This window comes from Sinocyclocheilus grahami, unplaced genomic scaffold, assembly GCF_001515645.1.
Source record: "Sinocyclocheilus grahami isolate Dianchi unplaced genomic scaffold, SAMN03320097.WGS_v1.1 scaffold106.1, whole genome shotgun sequence".
NCBI lineage: Eukaryota > Metazoa > Chordata > Actinopteri > Cypriniformes > Cyprinidae > Sinocyclocheilus > Sinocyclocheilus grahami.
In genome coordinates, this window is record NW_015505285.1 from 2,020,776 (window position 1) to 2,044,175 (window position 23,400).

The 23,400-nt window shown below is 36.5% G+C and overlaps 3 protein-coding genes and 1 pseudogene across 5 annotated transcripts in view; 3 read left to right on the forward strand and 1 right to left on the reverse strand.

Annotated features, from left to right (window-relative positions):
- The first annotated feature begins 1,235 nt into the window (after positions 1 to 1,235).
- Positions 1,236 to 6,640, forward strand: LOC107588733 (inorganic pyrophosphatase-like). Of its 2 annotated transcripts, XM_016276957.1 has the most exons (11): positions 1,236 to 1,409; positions 3,096 to 3,160; positions 3,534 to 3,587; positions 3,842 to 3,961; positions 4,734 to 4,820; positions 5,142 to 5,268; positions 5,354 to 5,481; positions 5,567 to 5,652; positions 5,885 to 5,960; positions 6,108 to 6,147; positions 6,321 to 6,640. In XM_016276957.1, exons 1-11 carry the CDS (start codon positions 1,349 to 1,351, stop codon positions 6,350 to 6,352), a joined length of 876 nt encoding a protein of 291 aa, XP_016132443.1. In that variant the 5' UTR covers positions 1,236 to 1,348; the 3' UTR covers positions 6,353 to 6,640. The 2 variants fall into 2 exon arrangements, with proteins under 2 accessions (XP_016132443.1, XP_016132444.1); XM_016276958.1 differs by lacking the exons at positions 5,885 to 5,960; positions 6,108 to 6,147; positions 6,321 to 6,640 and adding an exon at positions 5,754 to 5,845.
- A 604-nt stretch (positions 6,641 to 7,244) lies between these two features.
- Positions 7,245 to 10,550, forward strand: LOC107588735 (GTP-binding protein SAR1b-like). Its single transcript, XM_016276959.1, has 7 exons — positions 7,245 to 7,405; positions 8,132 to 8,205; positions 8,280 to 8,399; positions 8,558 to 8,623; positions 8,811 to 8,914; positions 9,194 to 9,325; positions 9,432 to 10,550. Exons 2-7 carry the CDS (start codon positions 8,148 to 8,150, stop codon positions 9,546 to 9,548), a joined length of 597 nt encoding a protein of 198 aa, XP_016132445.1. The 5' UTR covers positions 7,245 to 7,405; positions 8,132 to 8,147; the 3' UTR covers positions 9,549 to 10,550.
- A 569-nt stretch (positions 10,551 to 11,119) lies between these two features.
- Positions 11,120 to 14,440, forward strand: LOC107588632 (peroxisomal leader peptide-processing protease-like; annotated as a pseudogene).
- Positions 14,441 to 15,520: 1,080 nt separating this feature from the next.
- Positions 15,521 to 23,400, reverse strand: part of spock2 (SPARC (osteonectin), cwcv and kazal like domains proteoglycan 2) — a 32,933-nt gene continuing 25,053 nt past the window's right edge. For both annotated transcript variants that reach the window (XM_016276801.1, XM_016276800.1), the window contains 3 exons: positions 21,214 to 21,276; positions 17,651 to 17,788; positions 15,521 to 17,247 (listed from right to left, as the gene is read on the reverse strand). In XM_016276801.1, coding sequence (XP_016132287.1) covers positions 17,102 to 17,247; positions 17,651 to 17,788; positions 21,214 to 21,276 — 347 coding nt within the window. In that variant the 3' untranslated portion in view covers positions 15,521 to 17,101. The remainder of the gene's footprint in view (positions 17,248 to 17,650; positions 17,789 to 21,213; positions 21,277 to 23,400) is intronic.

Here is a 23,400-nt window from a genome sequence, read left to right on the forward strand (position 1 = left end):
GAGTTATTTGGAGAATAAACCCTCTTAAATGTCCCTATACGTACTTTTGTGTGTGCGCGTGTGTGTAAAACTTGTTTTTGATATTCTTCATATTCTGTGTGCTGGTCAGTTCACAGCAGTGATTGATTTTTACATTTTATGGGCATTTTTACCTTTATAAAGCCTTTTTTTTCTAAAAGTGTGCATAATCTTTTGAGTCAAATTCTTACATTTAATCAGTCAATTAGAATAAAAGACATTTGGGCTGTTACCAAATGATATCAGTATCAAATTCATCTTTGCAATGCAGAGGAAACACAGAAGCTGCATGGGATGAATTCCCCACACAGAGGAACATGAATGCATTTAACCTGCAGTTACAAATGCATAAATAATATTTTGTTATTTTAAACATAAAACATTGAATACTGATATTTAAAATTATTTTCAAAACGAAAAGATACTTTAAATGTGAAATTAAAACCGCCAGTAGGTGGCAGCATGTCACTGTTAATAAGTGATTCATTGCGATTGAACCGAATCATTTAAACGGTTGATTCATTCAGGAACGAAACAAGCTGTCATGTTGCTCAGAGAAGCAAAAGAGTGCTATTGCTGTGTTTGGATTTTTTTTGTTGGCAAAATGAAGCAAAAAACAGGCAATATAGTATCTGAAACGTAAGTCTCATAATATCACCTTCTTGTTTATTAAACTGCTGAATAAAATCACATTTGTAATCATGCTGATTTTAAAGGTGAAAACTGGCATTTTCGTGTGATATTGACTAACTTTCATTCTGTGGTATTTTTATGCACAATGGCGTTTAGTCTTTCACAAAACATAGCTAAAGTAGGGACATTATAACTACCCACCATATTGATTTACGGTCTTAAATATGTCCAGTGCTTTATAATTTATAAAATGTTAAAACTTTATAAAAAATAATTGGCCTCGATTATTTTTTTGTATTCGAGTTACTCGAGGTATTAGAGGAATCGTTTCAGCCCTAATTTATTGCTCAATAAATGTTCAGTCCCCCTCCCTATAGAAAATAAAGGTAAGACTTGGCCAGGCTGTAAAACCAACTCAAACCAGCCAAGAGCTGAAAAACAGCTTAGGGTTTTAGGTGCAAATATGCAAAGCTGTCTTTGAACACGTTAAAAGTAACCGCATTCAAAGTGTGATATTTCATATTTCCTTTTACAAGATCTTCTAGCGCTGTCTATCGCTGCCGATTCACAAATCAGATGCACATACGCTTACGTCTTTTGCGCAATTCAGTCTCTGCGCATGCGCGATTTCCTCTAGCACGTCGCTGCTGTCCTTATTACGCACATCCTACCGGAATCAACACACAGAGCGCACAATATGAGTTTCTCCACTGAAGAAAGAGGAAACCCTAACACTTTGAGTTACAGGATTTATTTCAGTAAGTATGAATTCTGTTCTTCGGGGATTGGTGATGAGAAGTTTGTACGGTCAGGAGGACAGTTCATTGAATTAAGATGAAAGGGGCTGGGCCGCAAGTCCCACGTGTCGCTTTTTCTCGCGTCATTTATGACCTAAAACCTAAAAAAGACCTAAAACCGCAAATTAAGCAATTTAACAATTTTACGAATTAGGTTGGTAATCGGTCCATAAAGTTTATTGTAATTTCTGATTAACTGAAAAAGTTATTTTCAGTTTGAAGAGCGTAAACCTGTTAAACTGGTTACATTTAAAAACCGAAACTCCTAAAAAAAAATGATAGTATGTTATTATTACCAACGGTGCAACATCGCAAACGATGTTATATTTGTTTCATTAAAGCTCATTAAAATGTGTAAATGAAGGACGTGTAAATACAAGGTTGCTCATTGCAGCACTTTTACAAATTTTCATAGAATATATATTTTTTCTGTTATACTGTCTGCATTGTTTAAAATGATTTCGGATGAATAAAATATAAAGTTACTAAAGCAGATACACTGGACAATTTTCCACAAAATATGGTGTGCTTTGTTTATTTTAGTTGCCAACTGTGCATTAGACATCTCATCCTTAGCAGCAGCATGAGTCACCTGCTCTCCTCTGACAAGTAAAATTACTGATAGTGATAAAAAACAAAATGACTGATAGTGATAAAAAACAAAATGACTGATAGTGATAAAAAACAAAATGACTGATAGTGATAAAAAACAAAATGACTGATAGTGATAAAAAACAAAATGACTGATAGTGATAAAAAAACAAAATGACTGATAGTGATAAAAAACAAAATGACTGATAGTGATAAAAAACAAAATGACTGATAGTGATAAAAAACAAAATGACTGATAGTGATAAAAAACAAAATGACTGATAGTGATAAAAAAACAAAATGACTGATAGTGATAAAAAACAAAATGACTGATAGTGATAAAAAAACAAAATGACTGATAGTGATAAAAAACAAAATGACTGATAGTGATAAAAAAACAAAATGACTGATAGTGATAAAAAAACAAAATGACTGATAGTGATAAGTTGGATGCACACAAGGCAAGATCATTATTATTAACGTGTGCAGTGTAAAGCAATAATTCACTTCAACAAAAATTCTGTCATCACTAATGCATCAAACCAGACTTTCTTCTTTGGAACATCTAGTGAGAAGTTGTGCAGAATATCTCAGCTTTCTTTGAACATGAATAGTGGTGTGATTAATTCTGTTATGTTTTGGGTTATTTGATACGATTCATAAAAGTCAATAAATGCATCCAAAACATACCGTTTAAGTTTAAGTGAGTGGGCTTGACCATAACATATTTCTGAATGTCTGATATACTCTTATAGAAATACTTCTTTAAAGGATCACACAGATATATTCATTTTTTTCTTGCTTTGAAAAGCAAGGGAGGGGGGAGGGGGGGACTCATTGCATGTTATGTATCAATTTCAAGATAAACAGTAGAGGACATGGTGGCATTTTTTATTCAGTTATTTTTATTTGTGCCTTAATATGGAAATCAGCTGCTCAGCCAGGGTTTAAGTGATCAGATAACACTGATCAGATAAAATCAAGATCAGCTTCTTTTTTTTAATATTTATTTGTACAGAAATATGTTATGCAATAAAAAATGTTTTTTTCAACCAGAGAACTCGGATGGAAAGTACATTTCTCCATTCCATGACATACCTATGTATGCAGATGAAGCTCAGGTACAGTATGTTCATTTAATATGTTGTTAGTTTCTCTTCTCCTAGTCTCATTGTAGATCCCCCTCTCTTATGGGACCCCTTTGGCAGTGAACGGCCATTTCACAATCCAGCACAGTGTATATCAGTTCTTTATCAGGTGAAGGTACTTGGTCTGTAAGAGGAGTGATCTTTACCCTTTCATTAGTGTCATCTTAAATCGTTCAATACTTTGGACTGTCCTGATATCTTACCTGTGTAAAACTTTGATTAATCATTCTCATGGCTTTACATACATTTTTTTTAGTTATATGAAGGTTAACTTATTATGGGAATGTCACATTTAGGCTACTTTCCCTTTTTTAATAAAAATAAATCGTTTTTATTTTCTCTGTAGAACATTTTCCACATGGTTGTTGAAGTACCACGATGGACAAATGCAAAAATGGAGGTAAACTATGACCAACAGTACAAAACTACACCACTTGCAGTATAACAGAATAAAACAATAGAATAGAGGACTTTGTAACAGGCTATTTATTTTGCAAGATCATATATTCACAAACCTGAATGATTACAGTACAGTTAAAGGAAAAAGACTTTTAACCTACATTTTGTGGTGGGTTGTGTATTGACATTCAAAGAAAATAACGACTCATCAACTAGTTGGTGTTTGTATGTATAACATTATGGTTTACTTTTCAGATTGCTACAAAAGACCCACTGAACCCCATTAAGCAAGATGTGAAGAAGGGCAATTTGCGCTACGTGGCCAATGTTTTCCCCCACAAAGGCTATATTTGGAATTATGGAGCAATCCCTCAAGTAAACTTTAAATCAGCACGATTACACATTAAACACAAAGAATAAAACGGACAGAAGGTAGAAACTGCTTGAGTTTCTGGAATCAGTTAACTGTTTAAAATACTACTGTTCAAATGTTTGGGGTCAGTAATATATATTTTTTAAATTCTTTATTAAATATTTTTTTGGAAAGAAATCTCTTATGCTCACCAAGGTTGCATTTATTTGATCAAAAATACAGTAGAATATTATGATATATTACAATTTTTAAAAGCGGTTGTCTTAATATATTTTAAAATGATATTTATTTCTGTGATGGCAAAGCTGAATTTTCAGAAGCCATTTCTCCAGTCTTCAGTGTCACATTCTCACATTCTAATATGCTGATTTGCTGCTCAAGAAACATTTCATTCATCTTTTATAACATAATAAATGTCGTTATGATCACAAAAGTGTTCATTTGTTTGAAAAAATCTTATTGACCCCAAACTTTTAAATGTTAGTTTATATGCATTCCATCTTCATGAACACTACTTTAAACTGATTATTTTAGTACTTGATGCTTTTAGTATGGCTTGTCAATATGAAAATATGATTGTACAGATTTTCCTTCATTTCTGGAGAAATACATTCCATCTCACTGCATTCCAGTGATCTTGGTGGAGAGTGAGACAGTTTAGCATTATTCAAACTGAAATTAAAAACCTTTCTTGTAGATGTGAATTGCATGTGCCATTGTGTCTTTTTCGCCCCCTAGATTTTACAACGACTTTCTTTAAATCTTTTCTGACAGACATGGGAAGACCCTGGGCACAAAGACAATGACACAGGGTGTTGTGGTGACAATGACCCAATCGATGTCTGTGAAATTGGAAACAAGGTATAGATATATCAGTGTTTGTCTTATTCTGTGAAATAAAGCCAAAATTATAAAGCAAGCTGCCATATGTGCAGCTACAATTGAATTAGATAAACCAGGGCTGTCCAAACTCGGTCCTGGAGGGCCAGTGTCCTGCAGAGTTTAGCTCCAACCCTAATTAAACACACATGAACCAGCTAATCAAGCTCTTTCTAGGCATAGAAACTTCCAGTCAGGTGTGTTGAGGCAAGTTGGAGCTAAACTCTGCAGAACACCAGCCCTCCAGGACCGAGTTTGGACAGCCCTGAGATAAACAAACCCCACAATGCTTGATCTTCACAGGTGTGCTGTCGTGGAGATGTTATCAAAGTGAAAGTCCTGGGTGTTTTAGCAATGATTGATGAAGGTGAAACTGATTGGAAAGTCATTGCAATCAACGTTGATGACCCTGAGGCAAAGGACTTGAACAGTAAGTTACACTCATTGCTTTCCACTTGACTTAGAAGAGAGACACGTATATGTGATTGCTACCATTTTTCTGGTGTGAAATATAGACATTAGTGATGTGAAGCGACTCAAGCCTGGCTACCTCGAGGCCACTGTTGACTGGTTCAGGAGGTACAAGGTACCTGATGGGAAACCTGAAAACCAGTTTGCATTCAACGGAGAGTTCAAAGACAAGGTGTGTAGTTCCGAAAATTGTTGTAAACAAGTTTTAATTTGTGATTGGTCATATTTGTCATATAAATATGCTACATTTATTCCAGGACTTTGCCACTGAGACAATCAAAGCCACACATGGCTTCTGGAAGGCACTGATCTCACAGCAAACCAATGCTGGAGAACTAAACTGGTAAGGGAATGTTTCTTCGGTGGTCTGCATTTGTTTGCTTATTTTGCATAGTATTTTATTTCAGCTCTGACTGTTTGCACTTTCATTTTCAATCACTACAGATACAGTATATCCTGTTGTAGACATGGTTTACTGCTGGAACACATCAACATGATATAAAATATAAAATAATTTTCTTTGCTTTCCCCCTTTTAACATAAGTCATGTTGCTTTTTTCTCTTTTACTGTGCAGCAAGAACACGTGTGTCTCAGAGGGAGACAGTCCATTCTGCTGTTCGGCAGATGAAGCCAAAGCAGTTGTTGACAGAGTAAGAACTTTGTTTTTGCTTTCAATTAATTTATTCACTGTTTTATTAATTGTATATACAGATGACTAGCATCAGTAGTGGTTCCTTATGTCAAGGAAGACTTCACTATTGTGGTAACTGAAACTAATTTTTCTTTTCATTTTTCAGTCTTGCCCTTGTGGAGAGGCTGGTCTAGTTCCAAGCTCAGGTTTGATTTCACTTTTTGTTTTTTTGTTTTTTTTACAGTGAAACATCAGATCTCTTAAAAATCTGTCCATTTTTAAAAAATATTTTTACTGTTACTTATCCATTCAGTTTGAGTTTACACTTTTTCTTTCAAGATGTGACATGATATTTACTTTGTTGTGCTGTCTTTTTCAGTTGACAAATGGTTCTACTATGCAAAGAACTGAAGAACATAACACTGTGAACGGACCAGTCTGATCATGTTTCGAATATGTATGTCATTATCTGTCTAGAATAATGGTATTTTATGAAAACAGGGGCACTTAACACCTTATCTGGGGACTGAATCTCACATTAACATTTAGGGGAGCTAACCAATGTCTTGCTAAGTTATGCTGTATTTGATAATGGTTAGATATTCTGTGTAACAGATACTAAAGTTAGCTAATAGTCTGGTCAAACTCAGGTACTGTAAAATTGTGAACAAATGCTTTAATAAAGCTTTTCTCATATGACACTACTATCAGACATTTTTGTTAATACTTTTTGTTCTGTATTAGATTGTCTTTACATAATTGAAATATTCTGTTGATTACCCCAACTCGTGTTGTTTCAAACCCACGTGACTTTCTTTGTTCTGTGCGACAACGGATATTATGCTGGCAGCCTCATTTACTTTCATTGCATGTTTTTTTCCCCATACAGTGTAAGTGAATGGTGACTGGAGATGCCATTCTACCTAACATTCATGAAACGATGTCATACAAGCGTGGAACAAAACATGATGACAATTTTTTGAATGAACTAATGCTTTACCATGTAGATTTTCAACAACAGTTGATGTTGATTATGTATCAGTATTATGATTTCTAAAGGATCATGTAACACTTGAGTAATGCCTGCGGAAATATTCGGTTTTCATAGTAATAAATTACCTATTAAAATAGAAAAACGTTCATTTAAATTGTAATAATTCTTCACAATATTACTGGTTTTGACGAATGCAGCCTTGCAGTGAGAATAAAAGACTTGTTTTAAAAACATTTTTAAAAAATCTTACCGATCCCAAACTTGAATGTAAAGTCTTAGCTGTCAGAAGAACCCACAGCCTGAAGTCCGTCAACATTTAGCAACCAGATGCCTACACATGAACCTACAATCGATCTGAGACCACCCTATGCAGCTACGCAGTTCCGGTTAAACGTCAAATTCGGGCTGTTTTTTTAGCAGTAGAATACAGACCGGACTGACTGGTCTACAACCGAAGAGGACCCTTCCAGGTATTGACACGAATATTTTCCTATTAGAACATATCGTGTTCTGTGCTGTTTGCAAATGACGCGATTATAAATGTAGACATTGGCTACAATGTTTAATAGAACAAATTTTAACACTAAAAGCCAGGTATTAAGGTTTCATCTACAACGGCATAGTGAGCGTTTTTACCTTTACAATACCCTACTTTGCTCAGTTAACTTCAGCATATCTGGCTGTTGTTTTGAGTGTGTTTTAAAGAAGAAAACGCGTTTCTAGAAAAACGCGTTTGGGCTGTGTATACTGCGATGTTTACATTTAAGGTACAGTTGGAGAACAGTCATATTTGCACATGTATTCATTTTAATTTACAATGCAAACCCTTATTAATGTGTAAAAATGCACTTGAATGTGAACGCGAGTTGCTGTCATTTGAGTGACAGCTATGTCTGTGTGCTATATCCATGGCGTCAAGTGACAAGGTCTCGCAACTAGAAATAGTTTCTTGCGCATGTTGTGTGCGGGATATTGGTTAATAGCTATGAGGGGGTTTATGTTTCTTTTCTTAAATGCACTCTTGGAGACAAAACGTTAACTTGGGTCGTTTAGTAACGTAGTATCAGCTGTTTTTCACCTGCTTACAGTAGATTTAGGTAAAGAGCTTATTCTGGAGTTAGCAGAGCCCCTTGAAAAGTCTTGGATCTTGTACTGCATTGAAACAATTCTCTCATTCTGCTGCTATTTTATTTCAGGGAACAGGCTACAAAAATGTCTTTCATATTTGATTGGCTGTACAGAGGATTCAGCAGTGTGTTACAATTATTAGGTAAAGTATCAGGCAGATACTGAAATGAACACAAATAATAATGTAGCTGATTTTTTAATCTCATTTCATTTTAGGACTCTATAAAAAGTCTGGGAAATTAGTTTTTCTCGGATTAGACAATGCCGGAAAAACAACATTATTGCACATGCTTAAAGATGATCGACTTGGGCAACATGTTCCAACACTTCACCCTAGTAAGTTGCCTAAAGTGCAGCATGTTTTACTCTTTTAATATGAGCTGTATTTTCAAAGGAAAGTACAAAAACAGAAGGGCTTATTCTTACAAACTGAATTCTGTATATGTTGAAGCAATCATTGTACACAATGTACCGTATCTTGTCTTATCTGTTAGCATCTGAAGAACTGTCTATTGCTGGGATGACTTTCACAACATTTGACCTGGGTGGACATGCTCAAGGTAAATATAGAATTTATTAATAAATGATTAATATATATTTGGAATTAAAATTTCAGAATAAAAAAAAAAAATCACCGCTATAGTTAAAAGGAGATTTATTTGAAATATATATAAACAAATTTGTTCAGAAATTCTAGAACAACCTTAAACATGATGCAAATTGATTTGCTCTATTCTCAATCCTCAGCAAGAAGGGTTTGGAGGAATTATCTTCCAGCAATAAATGGGATAGTGTATCTTGTTGATTGTGCTGACCATGAACGTCTACTAGAAGCCAAAATTGAGTTGGATGTAAGTCTACTTTTTACTTGTTTTTATAAATATAATCAATGGTTTTGTCTATGACCAGTTATTTACTAATGAATGTTTAACTTTGAACACATCCAATCTCTCAGAAAAAAGGTACAAAGTTGTCCGCTCCGTGAAAGTTTTGTACCTATGTTTGACAGTGCAGAGGAACATCACTGTACTGACTTCAGTGCACTAATTTAAATTTCTTCCCAGTCCCACCAATCAAAAAACAGCCATGTATTTGAATAATAATGAGGGCACCATGCTTTTTAATCATAGGCCCTCTTAACTGATGAAACCATCTCCAATGTGCCAATCCTTATTTTGGGGAATAAAATCGACCGTCCAGAAGCAATTAGTGAGGATGCGCTGAGAGGAACGTTTGGACTTTATGGACACACCACAGGAAAGGTAGGTCATTGAGGGAATATATTTAATATATTTATTACGTGTACAGTATATTTAACACAATGAATGATATTTTCTGGAGCAATACATGGTCTTTTGTCTCACACAGGGGAATGTATCACTGAAAGAACTGAACCTGAGGCCAATGGAAGTCTTTATGTGCAGTGTGTTGAAGAGACAAGGATATGGTGAAGGTTTTCGATGGCTTTCTCAATATATCGATTAACATATTTAATGTGTTTATTAATTAAAAACCGGTGTATCCTATTTATTAATTGATTATTTATCTTGTAAAGAAACTAGTAACCAGGGGTGTTATATATATATATTATCTGAGCCTATAAAATCCAGTGTGGTGATAGAGAAGTATCTGAGATATGCATTCATTCAAGCTACAGTAGCAATTACTTACATAAGTTATGTTTACCTTAGCAGTAATTTATGCTGTTTTCTTTTCTAAAAGCAGGGATAGAAATACAGTTTGCTTTAACAGTTGACTGAGCTGGGTTATTTTAAGAGGTGGCATCAAGTTACAGAATGCTTTTTTCAATCCAGTGTCAATTTTATGCCATGGGAAAGGTAAACATACTATTGAACATTTAAATCAAGTATTTTAATCAGGTGAACATCACTTGTGCTGTGAAACTCTGATGTGAAATCATCAGAAGATACAGAATCAGTTTTTTGGTTTCATGTTACATTACCTCAGTGCCTTAATTTTGGTGGTTTTTCCCCTAGTTCTGTATTTCCCACCTGTTCAAAGGAAAAACTTCTGAAGTGATTTGGTGTGCATTGCCAGTGTATACATGCTTGCTTATCAAAATGACCTGAGATTTAAAATGAAATATTTATATCTAATATATTAAAAGTGCAAATATTTGATTTGTATGTAGTATTTTGATACTTTTAAGACTGTGCTTATGTAGCACTCAGTGCCATTAGCCTGTTTAAACACTAAACTACCTGATTGTGTAATGAGTACTTGTTGACTGCCATCTGTAACTTATTTGCAGTTATGGCATGAGAGTATATAGGCTTTTTTAATTAATAGAAAATATGCCTATGCAATAGAAAATGTCATATTACTAGGTCACTTTTACCCATACTTGTAAATAGGCTTAAGTGAAAGGATTGGGAGTTGCAATGCTGCTTATCTTTTGAAATGGCTGATTATGTACATGCCACATGTAGCACTCTGTAGCATTTATGCACTGAAGTAAGCAAACAAAAATAAAAAAATATATATATATATTTTCCGTGTGTACTTTGATCTCAAAGAAATCATACATATATGTAATCCTATATGAAATTATTAATCATAGAAAGCAATTTTAATAAACATTTAAAACAATTGTGACATTCTAGTCAAGTAAAAAAAAAAAAGGTTATTTGGCCATACTGAATCCTATGTGATGTGACCATCAGAATGAACGAGCACATTGTTGCACAAGAACCCAGTCCAATGTACAAACGACGTCTGATTTGTTAACGAAACTTTCTTTGGAGTTGGATCTTTTCAATGAATCTGATGAACCGGTAAACAAAACCGGTTAATGTCTCGTCTATTCATTTACAAAGCGAAAATGACTCGTTCACGAATGGTTTAACGTGAGAAACGTCTCTTTCGGACATAACGATCGTAATTTTATGTCTGGGAACGTAAAAGAATCACTGAACCGGTTCTATGAAACGAATTGTTCAAAAGAATCGGACTTCCAATTACCACATTCATTGACCACGTGACTACTTTTACGCCAATGAAACCATACCAGGAAGCACTGCAGATATATAGCGCATGCAACAATATCAAGTAGGCGATAAGTTAATATAGATATTATTAAATTATCTAGCCTGTCAGACGTGTTCTTATTTATAATTTGACCTCCAGCAGCGCCGCGTTTGTATCTTGAACTCATTTCAAGATGCAAGAATTAGTATTACTATTAGCTTAAAAAACTGTGACCATTTTACTGAATCAACTTAATACTGTTATATCTATATCTATATACATTCAACGTTTGAAAATGAAGAATGTGGAAGAAACATGTGTTGTCACCGTGTCCGAGAAGCCACTCAACCTCACATCTGAATCTCAGAATAAAGAATTGAGCTGTAGTGGAGTGTTTCTGAATTACCAGGCTGGGAATTTAGTCTGTAGTGGCATTTTGTTCTCACGCTTTATAAATGACAGACAATCCATGAAGAAAAACGCGAAAATTTTGCATTCTGAAAGTTTCACTAAAGAGATAAAAGTTCATGTAGATTACATTCACCTTTGCGCCAACCAATCGTGTGCAACGGACAGACGCAATACGAGCCGTCAAGAGGCTCAACTGTTAATGATGATCAATTGTGTGGAGTTTCAAGATGCATTTCAAAGGGTCTGATAACTGGGGCTTTTGTAGTGGCACATTGGATACAGAAGTTCTAGAAGACTCCAGGTTTTTAAGTTGGTTTGCACTTTTAAAAGTGCCCACTTCATCCTCATGCACCTGTAAGGAAACTATTCCATGGGTGAAGAGTGGCAGTCTTAAAAAGGGATGTCATGTCATCGCATGTGGGTCTCTGTCCAGACCTCTTCATGAACACAATTAGTAAAGGTATAGTTAGTAATCCGGCAGGAGCTGAGAATGCCCTGGTCCTGACTGATGCCCGCTGCTTGCCTGGCACCGAAGGAGGTGGTGTGTCTGTTAGCAAAGGAAACAGATCTTACCTTGTGGGTTTGATCGTTTCACCACTGTGCTGGAAATCAGATGAATGGATTGGGCTGACACTTGTGTGCTCGGTTCACCTGATTCTGAAAAGCGTGCCATCCAGGAGTCACTGATAGAAAAGTCATCTCAGTTAATTACTGGCTCTCTTCAAGCTCCATTAACTGCAAACCGAAAGCCAGGCTCTGAATTTTACCCTGGAGTGGTGCTGATTGAGAGCGGCCAGCTGTGGGGTTCTGGTGTGCTGCTAAACCAGAATCTGGTTCTGACCTGCAGGCATGTGGTGAATGAAAAATCTGTGCTTACAGTCAGAGTCAACTTTGGAGAAAGGTAATGGGCTTTGAATTCATTCATATTCATAATTATAAGGCCTAAAGAAGTGACATTTTGTTTGGTGATCTTTGTTAAAACTGTTACATGTTATTGGTATTTTTAATCACCATGGGATTTGTAATAATATCTCAACTTTCCACCTCAGATTTCATGCAGTAAGTGGTAAGGTGCTGTATTCATCAGCACCATCATCTCCCTATGATATCGCTGTGGCGGAGCTTCAGGAACCCCTCGCAGACTCAGTAAAAACACAGTTTACCACATACTTTCACCCAGGTAATGTGCTGCAAGCCTGTTTTATTGAAACTCATATTTAGCATGTTTGTTTTGAGATTTTGGTGTGATTTTTCTGTGGATGTCTAATGCCACCAATATAAGAAAAATAATATTTGTTCCTTTCAGTGTGTCAGTTTATATATATGACAACCTCATATCCAAATATCAGGTGGTTTTGTATAAATTTTGACACTACATGTATATTTTTATATTTAACCGTAGTATTTTACTTACAACGACAATTAATGTAATATTTGATACTATACTTTTTATTTAACTCCAGTTTTTACATACAAAATATAAACTATGGAAGCTTACTTCTGTCATAAGAAAAAATCATGCTTTGGTAAATCATATAGAAATAAACAGGCAAAATTGTGACACACTGTGTCATAATTCTAAGATAATTAACAAAAAGTCGAAATTATGAGATAAAACGTCATAATTATGGCATGAAATGTCAATTAAATGTCATAATTATTTATGACATAAAAGTAACAATTATTACATAATTATGACTTATGGCATGCAAGTTGAAATGATGGCATGTCAAGTGACAAAATACACATAAAAAGTAATTAGGACAGCAATTATGACAATAAGTCAGAATTGTCAAATTATGACTTGTGTCATTTCAACATAAAAATTAGTGTAATTAAATTTCAGTGATACTTACCATTTCTTTTAACTTGACTATTTAAGATTACACAGAAATCCTGCTTAAATTCCTGCATCCCTTAAACTGATTTTATTTTAATCAGATACAAGCAAGTGAACATAATAACTGGTCAAAACAAAATCTTTTCAGCACTGTGTCATGCTGAAAAGGAACATAGATACATTTAAATGTATTACACTTACAGAATGATGACTATATATACACTAACGCAATCAATACATTTAAATGTATTATAAATATAATGATCCATTTCAGTTTATATACAATATTTTGTAACTGTGTGTACTTTGTCCATGTGCAGCACCTGGAATTCTCATGTTGTGTGTTTTTTAGGTGAGGGTGTGCTTGTTGAGGGTTATGGAGCTTTTGGGAGCAGCTGTGGCCCTTCATTGACCTCAGGGATCTTATCCAGTTATTACCCATCAGTCACGGCCTGTGATGCTGCAGACTACTTGTGCAGTGCAGTCTGGAGCCAGTGGTGGTGCTGTGGTCCGCTCTGCCACTGGGGAATTGCTAGGTAATCTCATTACACATTTAATTTTAAGTAGTTAGGAATTAAAGGAAAAGGTTTTGTTTATCAGACCATCAACCAGTTGTTCAGTAAAAATGCAGTATTCAGTGGAGATTGAAATATACAATACCTTCTCTAACCAGAAGGGAGCACCATGTGACCAATTAAGCATATTTTTCTCTCTTATAGTTCAGCATCAAAGCATTCCAGCTCTCATTTGATGACAATGTCTGTTTAAATCAAGCTTTCATAGGCAGAATTTTTCTCATGTTTTTTTAATCTTATATATTCCAGTATTAGGTATCGTGTCCAGTAACACAAGAGACTTTGCAGCAAAAGTGACATATCCCCACCTGAACTTCAACATCCCAGTGACTGTTCTGGAGCCTCTGCTGAGACGTTTTGCTCAAACGGGAGATGCTGCTGTGCTTAAGGTCTTAGACAGTGCAGAGGACGATGTCAGGAAGATATGGAGACTACAAAGCCTTCAGAGCAAGCTTTAATCAGTCTCCAAAATTTTTATTTTTATTTTAATCAGATTCAAGCAAGTGAACATAACGACTGGTCAAAACAAAACATTGTTCTTTTCAGCACTATGTATCATGTCATATAACTACATCTGTAATGATTTAGGATTAAAAAATACATTTATCATACATTTCTAAACATTATAACTAAATAAAACCAACTGAATAAAATTTTTTTTCAGTCCTGGTTTCTAATTCCAATTTTAGAATGTTTGCAGCACTGGATCACTAATATATGAATGTGTGCCAACACTAACAATGCAGTATTATAGCAGAGCTTCATCATACGCTTTTTTTATAAAATAGTTAGAAACCAGGGATGAAAACCTAAAATGGTTAGAAACCAAGGCTGAAAACTGTTCTCTAACTATTTTAGATTGATGCCAAGCAAGCTACACTGGATTGCTAAAATATGAAATGTGTGTCAATAATGAATCAATGCAGTATTATAATAGAGTATAATAGCAGATAATTATAATTTCCTCATGCACATTTTTTCTTCTTAAATGTTAAATGCGGTTTAATTTTCTTAATGACAATAAGTGAATATTTGAAAGATGCGTTTACATCATGCCTTCTATTAAAGTGAAAATATGTCTTCTTTTTTTGAACCCTCTGGTGACTCTTGTATGCCTTGAGAACCAGCATTTGTTGGGTATTTTTGGTAGTTATTATAAATTGCACTTGTCAAAAAATGTGTTTAAAAGTGGGTTGAAAAGATTTGTTTTCTCATGTCTCCAGTATCACATGAAAATTAGCATGTCGCAGAGTCTTGGGAGTAATTAGGAGAACAAAGGAACAGCACTTTCGGGCCCAGTGCCTTTAATCATATTCAGGCAAGAAAGATGACACACTCGGACAAAGAAACATGCAACTAAATGCAAATATACTGCAACTCAGCGTAAATATAATGTTTTCTAATCAGTAAATCCAAGTATTTACAATAATAATGCCATGTACAGTACAATACAATCATACACTAGTCCAAGTGGTATAACATCACTGTTAGCAGACTCATGTACACTGCTGAGTAAGATATCAGGACATTCACTATTGACTTTTAATGAGCAGGCCGTCTTTCCACTCCCATCACACCAGCAAGGTGGCGTCGTCTATGATTATCCACGACTAATTTAAATATCGTCAAGATTCATCTCAATGACATTTGGAGGATTTATATACTTCTGTAGACACCGCGGTACATTGATGAATGTGTTTACGCTGGGGATGTTACCATATCAAATGCATTTTCTCTTGCCTATGTGGAGCTTCGAAATCCTGTCTGAGTGAATTATCGTACCAGGCCGAGTCTGTAATTCATACACGTTTTACAGCATTTTAACCCTAAAAACTTATGCTTTAGATATTTTTTTACTGCGGGACTCATGTACTTCACCTTTACTCGTAGATTTTAAGATTCAGATCTTGAATATAAATCCCTGCAGCACCATAGGAACATTACAGCCAACACATCTTTTACTGCAAATGATGTGTAGATCTGATTAGAAGACATCTGCAAAGACAGATTGGTCCCTTTGGGTATATGAGAGAGAATATGTCAGAATGCATTTTCGAAAGCTCATTCCTGCCTCTCCTGTTCATCCATACACTGCCTCGTTATGTTGCATCAGAAGTACAGTATTACAGCCTGACCTAGTGAAGTATAAGCAAATTCTATTATGACAGACATATGAAACCAGAGCGCACATATCTCAGGATTTATGACTGTCCATTTCAAAGAAAACAATGATTTGGACGTCGGGCTGAGGGAGAAAGCTACTGCATTGAGGCATAATTTATATGAAAATATAATGTTTTGCCATCTCTGGTTTCGGTGGATTATTACACAAAAGACAGGGGAAAAAATAGTGCCTTTAGGACAAGGATCGTCTTGTAGAAGTGCATTGTGTATTTCTGGCAAGTAGCCTAAAATCGGTTGTAGTTTGTGAGCGTGGAGAAACAGTTCTTCAATTACACTGACAAGGCTACTTTATCTCAAGACATTTATACCTATATCTACTTCAAGGTAGCAACGAAATGATGCAGAGACTGTTTCAGCCAGAACAGGTAACAGTCTTAGCAGTCTAAGCTAACTTAGCTCTTGGTGTTTTTGGACTTTGTGTCTCTTTGTATTTATAGTAATCTGTGTTCATATACGCTAAATCATTTGGAGGACATTTAAAAGAATTCACAGAAACTCTAACAGCAAAAACATTAGCAGCAGTCTCAGTTCCCAAAGAAAGCAGTTGTTGATGGTCGACAGATCTAATGAAACATGTTAGACCCTGAAGCCTGTCTATCTTTATATACATACTTTAAAAAGTCGCTTTAGACTTAACAGGTATCATTTCTGAATGTATAGTGACGAAAGTATGTACTTATTAGACTTGCATAAAAATGCATCACATCACACCTATCAAGCGCCTAATTCTGAACTCATGTTTGCAGATGCTAGAGACTGATTCAGGAGAAAACTCTTGCACTTACAACAAAAATATGATGTTTCACAAGTATCCATAAGCCCAATAATCTAAAACTCTTTCCCAATACCGTAATCTCACTACAGCTAACACTAACCAAGCCGCCCTCCCCCCCACCCTCCCCAAGTCAATGCTGTTTGGAGTGCAGTATAAAGATGACAGACCCTCCAGTGTCCACTGTTTAATGTCAGAAGATAGAGCTGCCTCTGTAGAAATGGGCCACAGAAAGCTACGTCGAACAAGGTGAGAATCACGTTTCGTTTTACCAAATGTATCCACCATCATCTACCTCCCCCACCTCCCCTTCCTCCTCCTCAGCCTCCTCGCCGTTCTCCTCCGCCTCCTTTTCCTCCTCATCTTCCCATCCGAGCCCGCTGCCAAAATCGCCAGAGTACATGACCACCTCGTCTGCAAAAGGGAAATGTTGTTAAAAAAAATACTGCGTGTGATTTAGGCTAAACAATATGCGCTTGGTGCGAGAACAATAAACAAACAGGAGGTGTGACTTTGACTTTTGGCTTTTTAATCGCTATTTTATGTCCAGTCAGGGGATTTGTTCTTATCACCTGCAGGTCCATCACAGCCAGTAGTAATTAATCTTAAGGACCTTTATTTTGGTGAGACAACTGCTCTTTTGGAATGGAAATGAACCTAGCCTAATGAATGTAGCACTTGGTCTTCTGTCAGATGGGTGACTGATGATTTTGTGGATCTAAGCCCTAAGCCCTGTAGCTACAGAAAGAGCATTGTCCTTTGTGTAGTGTGTGTGTGTGTGTGTGTGTGTGTGTGTGTGTGTTGTGCTCGTGCTCACCACAGTCGGGGTTGCCATGGATTCTGGAGCCCATTAACTCTCCTCCATGCTGGTCCACACACCAGCACTCCCCTCTGCTCTTGTCACACTGCAGTCTCCTGTAAAAGCCGTCCTCATCACAGCTGGGAATGTATGTATCTGAAACAAGTAGGGAGAGAAACATTTTACATTCATTTTCATATCCTATACAAAATGAGTGTTGCATCACAGGTGACATTACAAACTAGTTTGCATATTGCTGTAAATCATGTGACAGACTCAAGTGACACTGCTCATTGTAATGCATAAAATGTAACCTTGGCGAGGGTTGAGGGCTGGGTTTCTGTCTGCAGTGTCTCGAATCATGATGCACGATAAAAAACAACTGCACGGTGTAATAAACATATATATGTCCACATAATCATCATGATCTATTTAGCAATGAAATGCAGGATTTAACTCTCTGATGCACTGAGTGTACTAAGGGACAAATCTTTAAAAGCCAGTTTTAACCATTCAGAATGTGATGTTATATCCTAACCACCACCACGGGTGATTCCATTGACCCTTACCCATAATTCAACCTGACTGTCCTATTTATGTCTTTGTGTGCTTTTTATTTACGAGAACATAAATTAAGCAGCTGGTGCAAGTGATGACCATGTACAACTCTTGTCCTGCTTAAATTCCTGCATCCCTTAAACTGTTTTTATTTTAATCAGATACAAGCAAGTGAACATAATAACTGGTCAAAACAAAACATTTTTCTTTTCAGCACTATATATCTACATCTATCTAATATATATATTATATATATACAGTGGGCACAGAAAGTATTCAGACCCCCTTAAATTTTTCACTCTTTGTTATATTGCAGCCATTTGCTAAAATCATTTGTTAATTTTTTTCCCTCATTAATGTACACACAGCACCCCATATTGACAGAAAAACACAGAATTGTTGACATTTTTGCAGATTTATTAAAAAAAGAAAAACTGAAATATCACATGGTCCTAAGTATTCAGACCCTTTGCTGTGACACTCATATATTTAACTCAGGTGCTGTCCATTTCTTCTGATCATCCTTGAGATGGTTCTACACCTTCATTTGAGTCCAGCTGTGTTTGATTATACTGATTGGACTTGATTAGGAAAGCCACACACCTGTCTATATAAGACCTTACAGCTCACAGTGCATGTCAGAGCAAATGAGAATCATGAGGTCAAAGGAACTGCCTGAAGAGCTCAGAGACAGAATTGTGGCAAGGCACAGATCTGGCCAAGGTTACAAACAAATTTCTGCTGCACTTAAGGTTCCTAAGAGCACAGTGGCCTTTATAATCCTTAAATGGAAGACGTTTGGGACGACCAGAACTCTTCCTAGAGCTGGCCGTCCGGCCAAACTGATCTATCGGGGGAGAAGAGCCTTGATGAGAGAAGTAAAGAAGAACCCAAAGATCACTGTGGCTGAGCTCCAGAGATGCAGTCGGGAGATGGGAGAAAGTTGTAGAAAGTCAACCATCACTGCAGCCCTCCACCAGTCGGGGCTTTATGGCAGAGTGGCCCGACGGAAGCCTCTCCTCAGTGCAAGACACATGAAAGCCCGCATGGAGTTTGCTAAAAAACACCTGAAGGACTCCAAGATGGTGAGAAATAAGATTCTCTGGTCTGATGAGACCAAGATAGAACTTTTTGGCCTTAATTCTAAGCGGTATGTGTGGAGAAAACCAGGCACTGCTCATCACCTGTCCAATACAGTCCCAACAGTGAAGCATGGTGGTGGCAGCATCATGCTGTGGGGGGGTTTTTCAGCTGCAGGGACAGGACGACTGGTTGCAATCGAGGGAAAGATGAATGCGGCCAAGTACAGGGATATCCTGGACGAAAACCTTCTCCAGAGTGCTCAGGACCTCAGACTGGGCCGAAGGTTTACCTTCCAACAAGACAATGACCCTAAGCACACAGCTAAAATAACGAAGGAGTGGCTTCACAACAACTCTGTGACTGGTCTTGAATGGCCCAGCCAGAGCCCTGACTTAAACCCAATTGAGCATCTCTGGAGAGACCTAAAAATGTCTGTCCACCAACGTTTACCATCCAACCTGACAGAACTGGAGAGGATCTGCAAGGAGGAATGGCAGAGGATCCCCAAATCCAGGTGTGAAAAACTTGTTGCATCTTTCCCAAAAAGACTCATGGCTGTATTAGATCAAAAGGGTGCTTCTACTAAATACTGAGCAAAGGGTCTGAATACTTAGGACCATGTGATATTTCAGTTTTTCTTTTTTAATAAATCTGCAAAAATGTCAACAATTCTGTGTTTTTCTGTCAATATGGGGTGCTGTGTGTACATTAATGAGGGAAAAAAATTAACTTAAATGATTTTAGCAAATGGCTGCAATATAACAAAGAGTGAAAAATTTAAGGGGGTCTGAATATATATATAGATAGATAGATATAGATAGATAATCATTTCCCTTTGTGATTTAATAAGTAATGCCTCAGAAGGTTAAAGACAGGTTGTTTTTTAGGGTTAAGCTTTTCCTTTGACACTTACCCATAATTCTACATGACTGTCTTCTTTTTATGTAATTGTGTTTTATATTTATGACAACATAAATTAAACGAGGCTGACAAATGTGGTGATACTACTTGTACCTCTAATATTTATCATAATCTTGCATAGCAATGGACAGATGTATAGTCCTCTCAAAATATGCAATTAAAAAAGGCAGAAAATTATTATATTTCTGTTTTAAAAAAGAATATAATAAGTAAAAATAAAAAATTTTGTATTGTGATTTAACTATAAATGCATTATAGTGTTAAACACAGGTTGCACTTTCTAGGTTAGGCCTTTTCTTAGGACTGTCATCTTTTCTATTTTTGAACATTTATTCAACATGGCTGGCAAAAGTGGTAATGCACTATGGAATATTAATATGATCTTTTTTGGAATGCACAGATGTGTAACTCTCTTAATATATATCATATAGGGGAAAAAGGTTTATTTTATAGGTTTAGATATTACATTAGGATATTTTATTCCTTTTGTGATTTAATAATAATAAATGCACCTCAGAGTAAACATGGGTTAATCTTTCACAATAACAATGAAACACTTTATTTGTATTATATACATTGATATTTGTACTCGGGCTTTGGCGGCTGTTTGCATTTTGGCTGCCTCTGATAGGCTGAAGCATCTGCAGCATGTCCTTGAAGAGTCCTAAGAGCACTGCAGCCAAACATGCAGCACTGCCCACAGCCATGAGTGCCGCTCTAATCCACACACCTGATTAGGGGCTAATCTCAGCCTTGTGCTTGTCATCTGTTAAATGAAACTCCTCTAGAGTCACTTTTGCCAGAGCCGCAAAGCCTCTTTGTTTTTCAGAGTTTATATCTTACCTCCCTTCTGCCTCGTTTTCCTTTTACAGACCTTCTTTCTTCCATTCTTTCTTCTACAAGTTGTATATATTCTATATAACCTCTTTCTCTGGTTCTCCCTTTGTTCCTCTCCTTCACACCTTAATTTGCTCTTCCCGCGATAGTACAGCGAGTCCCAGCAGAGCGTTCATTCTTACCTGGATTCTTCTTGGCTCCTTCTTGCACTTGGATTCGCTCTAGCTCAGCCAGGCAGGGAGGCTCTGTGGATGAAAAACAATCAGTGCCTTTAGGGAAGAGCCAGCGCTAATCTCCTCCAGACAAACGCTTCACAAGAGCTCCCCCACCAACTCCCAGATGAGGCGGCATTACACCAGGGCTGCTCTCCGTGCAGCCGCACAATCAAATCACACTATCACACCCAAACACAGCCACATTTTAAAAGTGGCACAATAGATAGTTCTAATCTCTAGTTTTACAGCAATACAATTCATGAAAGAAAGACTAAATTAAATTTTGAGTTATAGAACTTGCTTTAAATAGGTTTTGAACAAAATTAACACCTGTTATAGAATATTTCTATATTGCAATTTTCTCTTTAATGCCCTGAGGTGAAATGTACAACCTTCTTATAATACATTAGAGGAATATTCTTCTCAAAAATGAAAATTCTGTAATCATTTACTCACCCTCAAGTCATTAAAAACCAAAATGACTTTCTTCTGAGGAACACAAAATAAGTTATTTAGCATAATGTCCAAGCTGCTCTTTTCAATTCATTGAAAGTAAATGGTGACCACCGCTACTGAGGAGGAACCAATATGCCCAATAATTAGAATATTTCTCTTTTTAAAAAAGGTATCCTCTTTAGATATAGAGATTCTTTCAGAGCAGATCACTCTACAGAGCTACTTATTTTTCTGTATTCACAATACATGAAAACATTAATACTGACATTTTCTAACCTAATTACACTATAGTCTTTTAAAAATAAAATTGTGAATACTGGAATATAAAATGATATTTTTATATTATAATATGAAACTAAAACTGCCAGTAGGTGGCAAGTCCCTGTCTTAATGAGTAAATAATTCATTCTATTTATTTATTTATTTATTTATTTAGCTGCTTATTCATTCAAAAACCAAGCAAGTGACTTTATGACTCAATGAGTTACTGAATCATTCACTCAAACAATTTGTTCAAAACCGCAAATTCACACAACACTTCTTTTTTAGCTTGGGTGGAAGTATTTTTACATGACTCAGTGAATGTGTGGACTGTTTTTGTTTGGTTTCTGAAACATACTAAATGTCAGCTAACACAGTGTTAAAACAACAAATACAACATTACTTCAAATGACACATACCACACACCACTGCTATCAAGCAAGATTTGATATCACACAAAGATATTATACGAGTATGAATCCAGAAGACTTCGAAAGTAGCATACAAATCGTAAGGACCACTTTAATAGTCCTTTTTGACGCTTATCAGCCCTAGTCCCCATTTACTTCCATTACAAGGAAAAGAGCAGCCTGGACATTCTCTTCTTTTGTATTCCACATAGGAAAGAGAGTAATACAGGTTCGGGAATGACATGAAGGTTAGTAAATGATGACAGAATGTTTCCTTTAATAAATAAATCAGTGCAGCACATACTGGAATATTCGCCAATGCTTCAACACTATCACTATGTGAGGCCCGGACAGGTCAAGTCTAAAAAAATGCAGTGGGTTTCTGTCTGACTGGTTTTAGTCTCAGAGAGTTTGAGGCTGAACAGGCTGTCAACAACCAACACTGATGTTGTTTTTCCCTCTGCAATGGCCATTTCCTATCCACCGGGGGAAATACAAGGGGAAGACAAAGTGTGACAGGCCAAAAGCAACTGTGCCCTACCCAGGAGAAATGAGAGTGCCCAGCCACATATCGTGAGCAGAATCACATCAAACAAGAGCCAGGCTGGTCTAGTGTGTGTGTGTGTGTGTTAAGATACTGCTAAGATACAGCTCAGTGCCCCTCCAGTGCAATGCACAGTGGAGCATATGTCTGTTTGTGTCAAGAAACTTGCCATGCTCCATGGTTTAAGTAAACACACACACACTCAAAAAGAATTCCTCAAACAAAAGATCACATTTACGAGTCTCATTAATATGTAGAGCATGTTGCGATAAACACATGCACATGCAAACAGACCTACGCTCTCCCCCGCTGACACACACACACACTGACTGTCAGTCACCCTAGCAACACACACTGAATAGCAATTCCTCCAGACTTATGCATCTCGTCAAAATGAATACTGTAAATCACTCTCTCCACATGCCACAAACAGCTAAAGGTCAATTTATGCCTTCTCCAGCTCTCCCATCTCTCATTTTCTAT

Bases quoted from the DNA above. Each gene is read 5' to 3' on its own strand.
- LOC107588733 (XM_016276957.1), top strand. From the start codon at position 1,349: ATGAGTTTCTCCACTGAAGAAAGAGGAAACCCTAACACTTTGAGTTAC. The intron at 3,588-3,841 runs GTAAACTATGAC...TTTACTTTTCAG, and splicing joins GGACAAATGCAAAAATGGAG to ATTGCTACAAAAGACCCACT. The intron at 5,961-6,107 runs GTAAGAACTTTG...TTCATTTTTCAG, and splicing joins CCAAAGCAGTTGTTGACAGA to TCTTGCCCTTGTGGAGAGGC.
- LOC107588735 (XM_016276959.1), top strand. From the start codon at position 8,148: ATGTCTTTCATATTTGATTGGCTGTACAGAGGATTCAGCAGTGTGTTA. The intron at 8,400-8,557 runs GTAAGTTGCCTA...CTTATCTGTTAG, and splicing joins TGTTCCAACACTTCACCCTA to CATCTGAAGAACTGTCTATT. The intron at 8,915-9,193 runs GTAAGTCTACTT...TTTTAATCATAG, and splicing joins AAGCCAAAATTGAGTTGGAT to GCCCTCTTAACTGATGAAAC.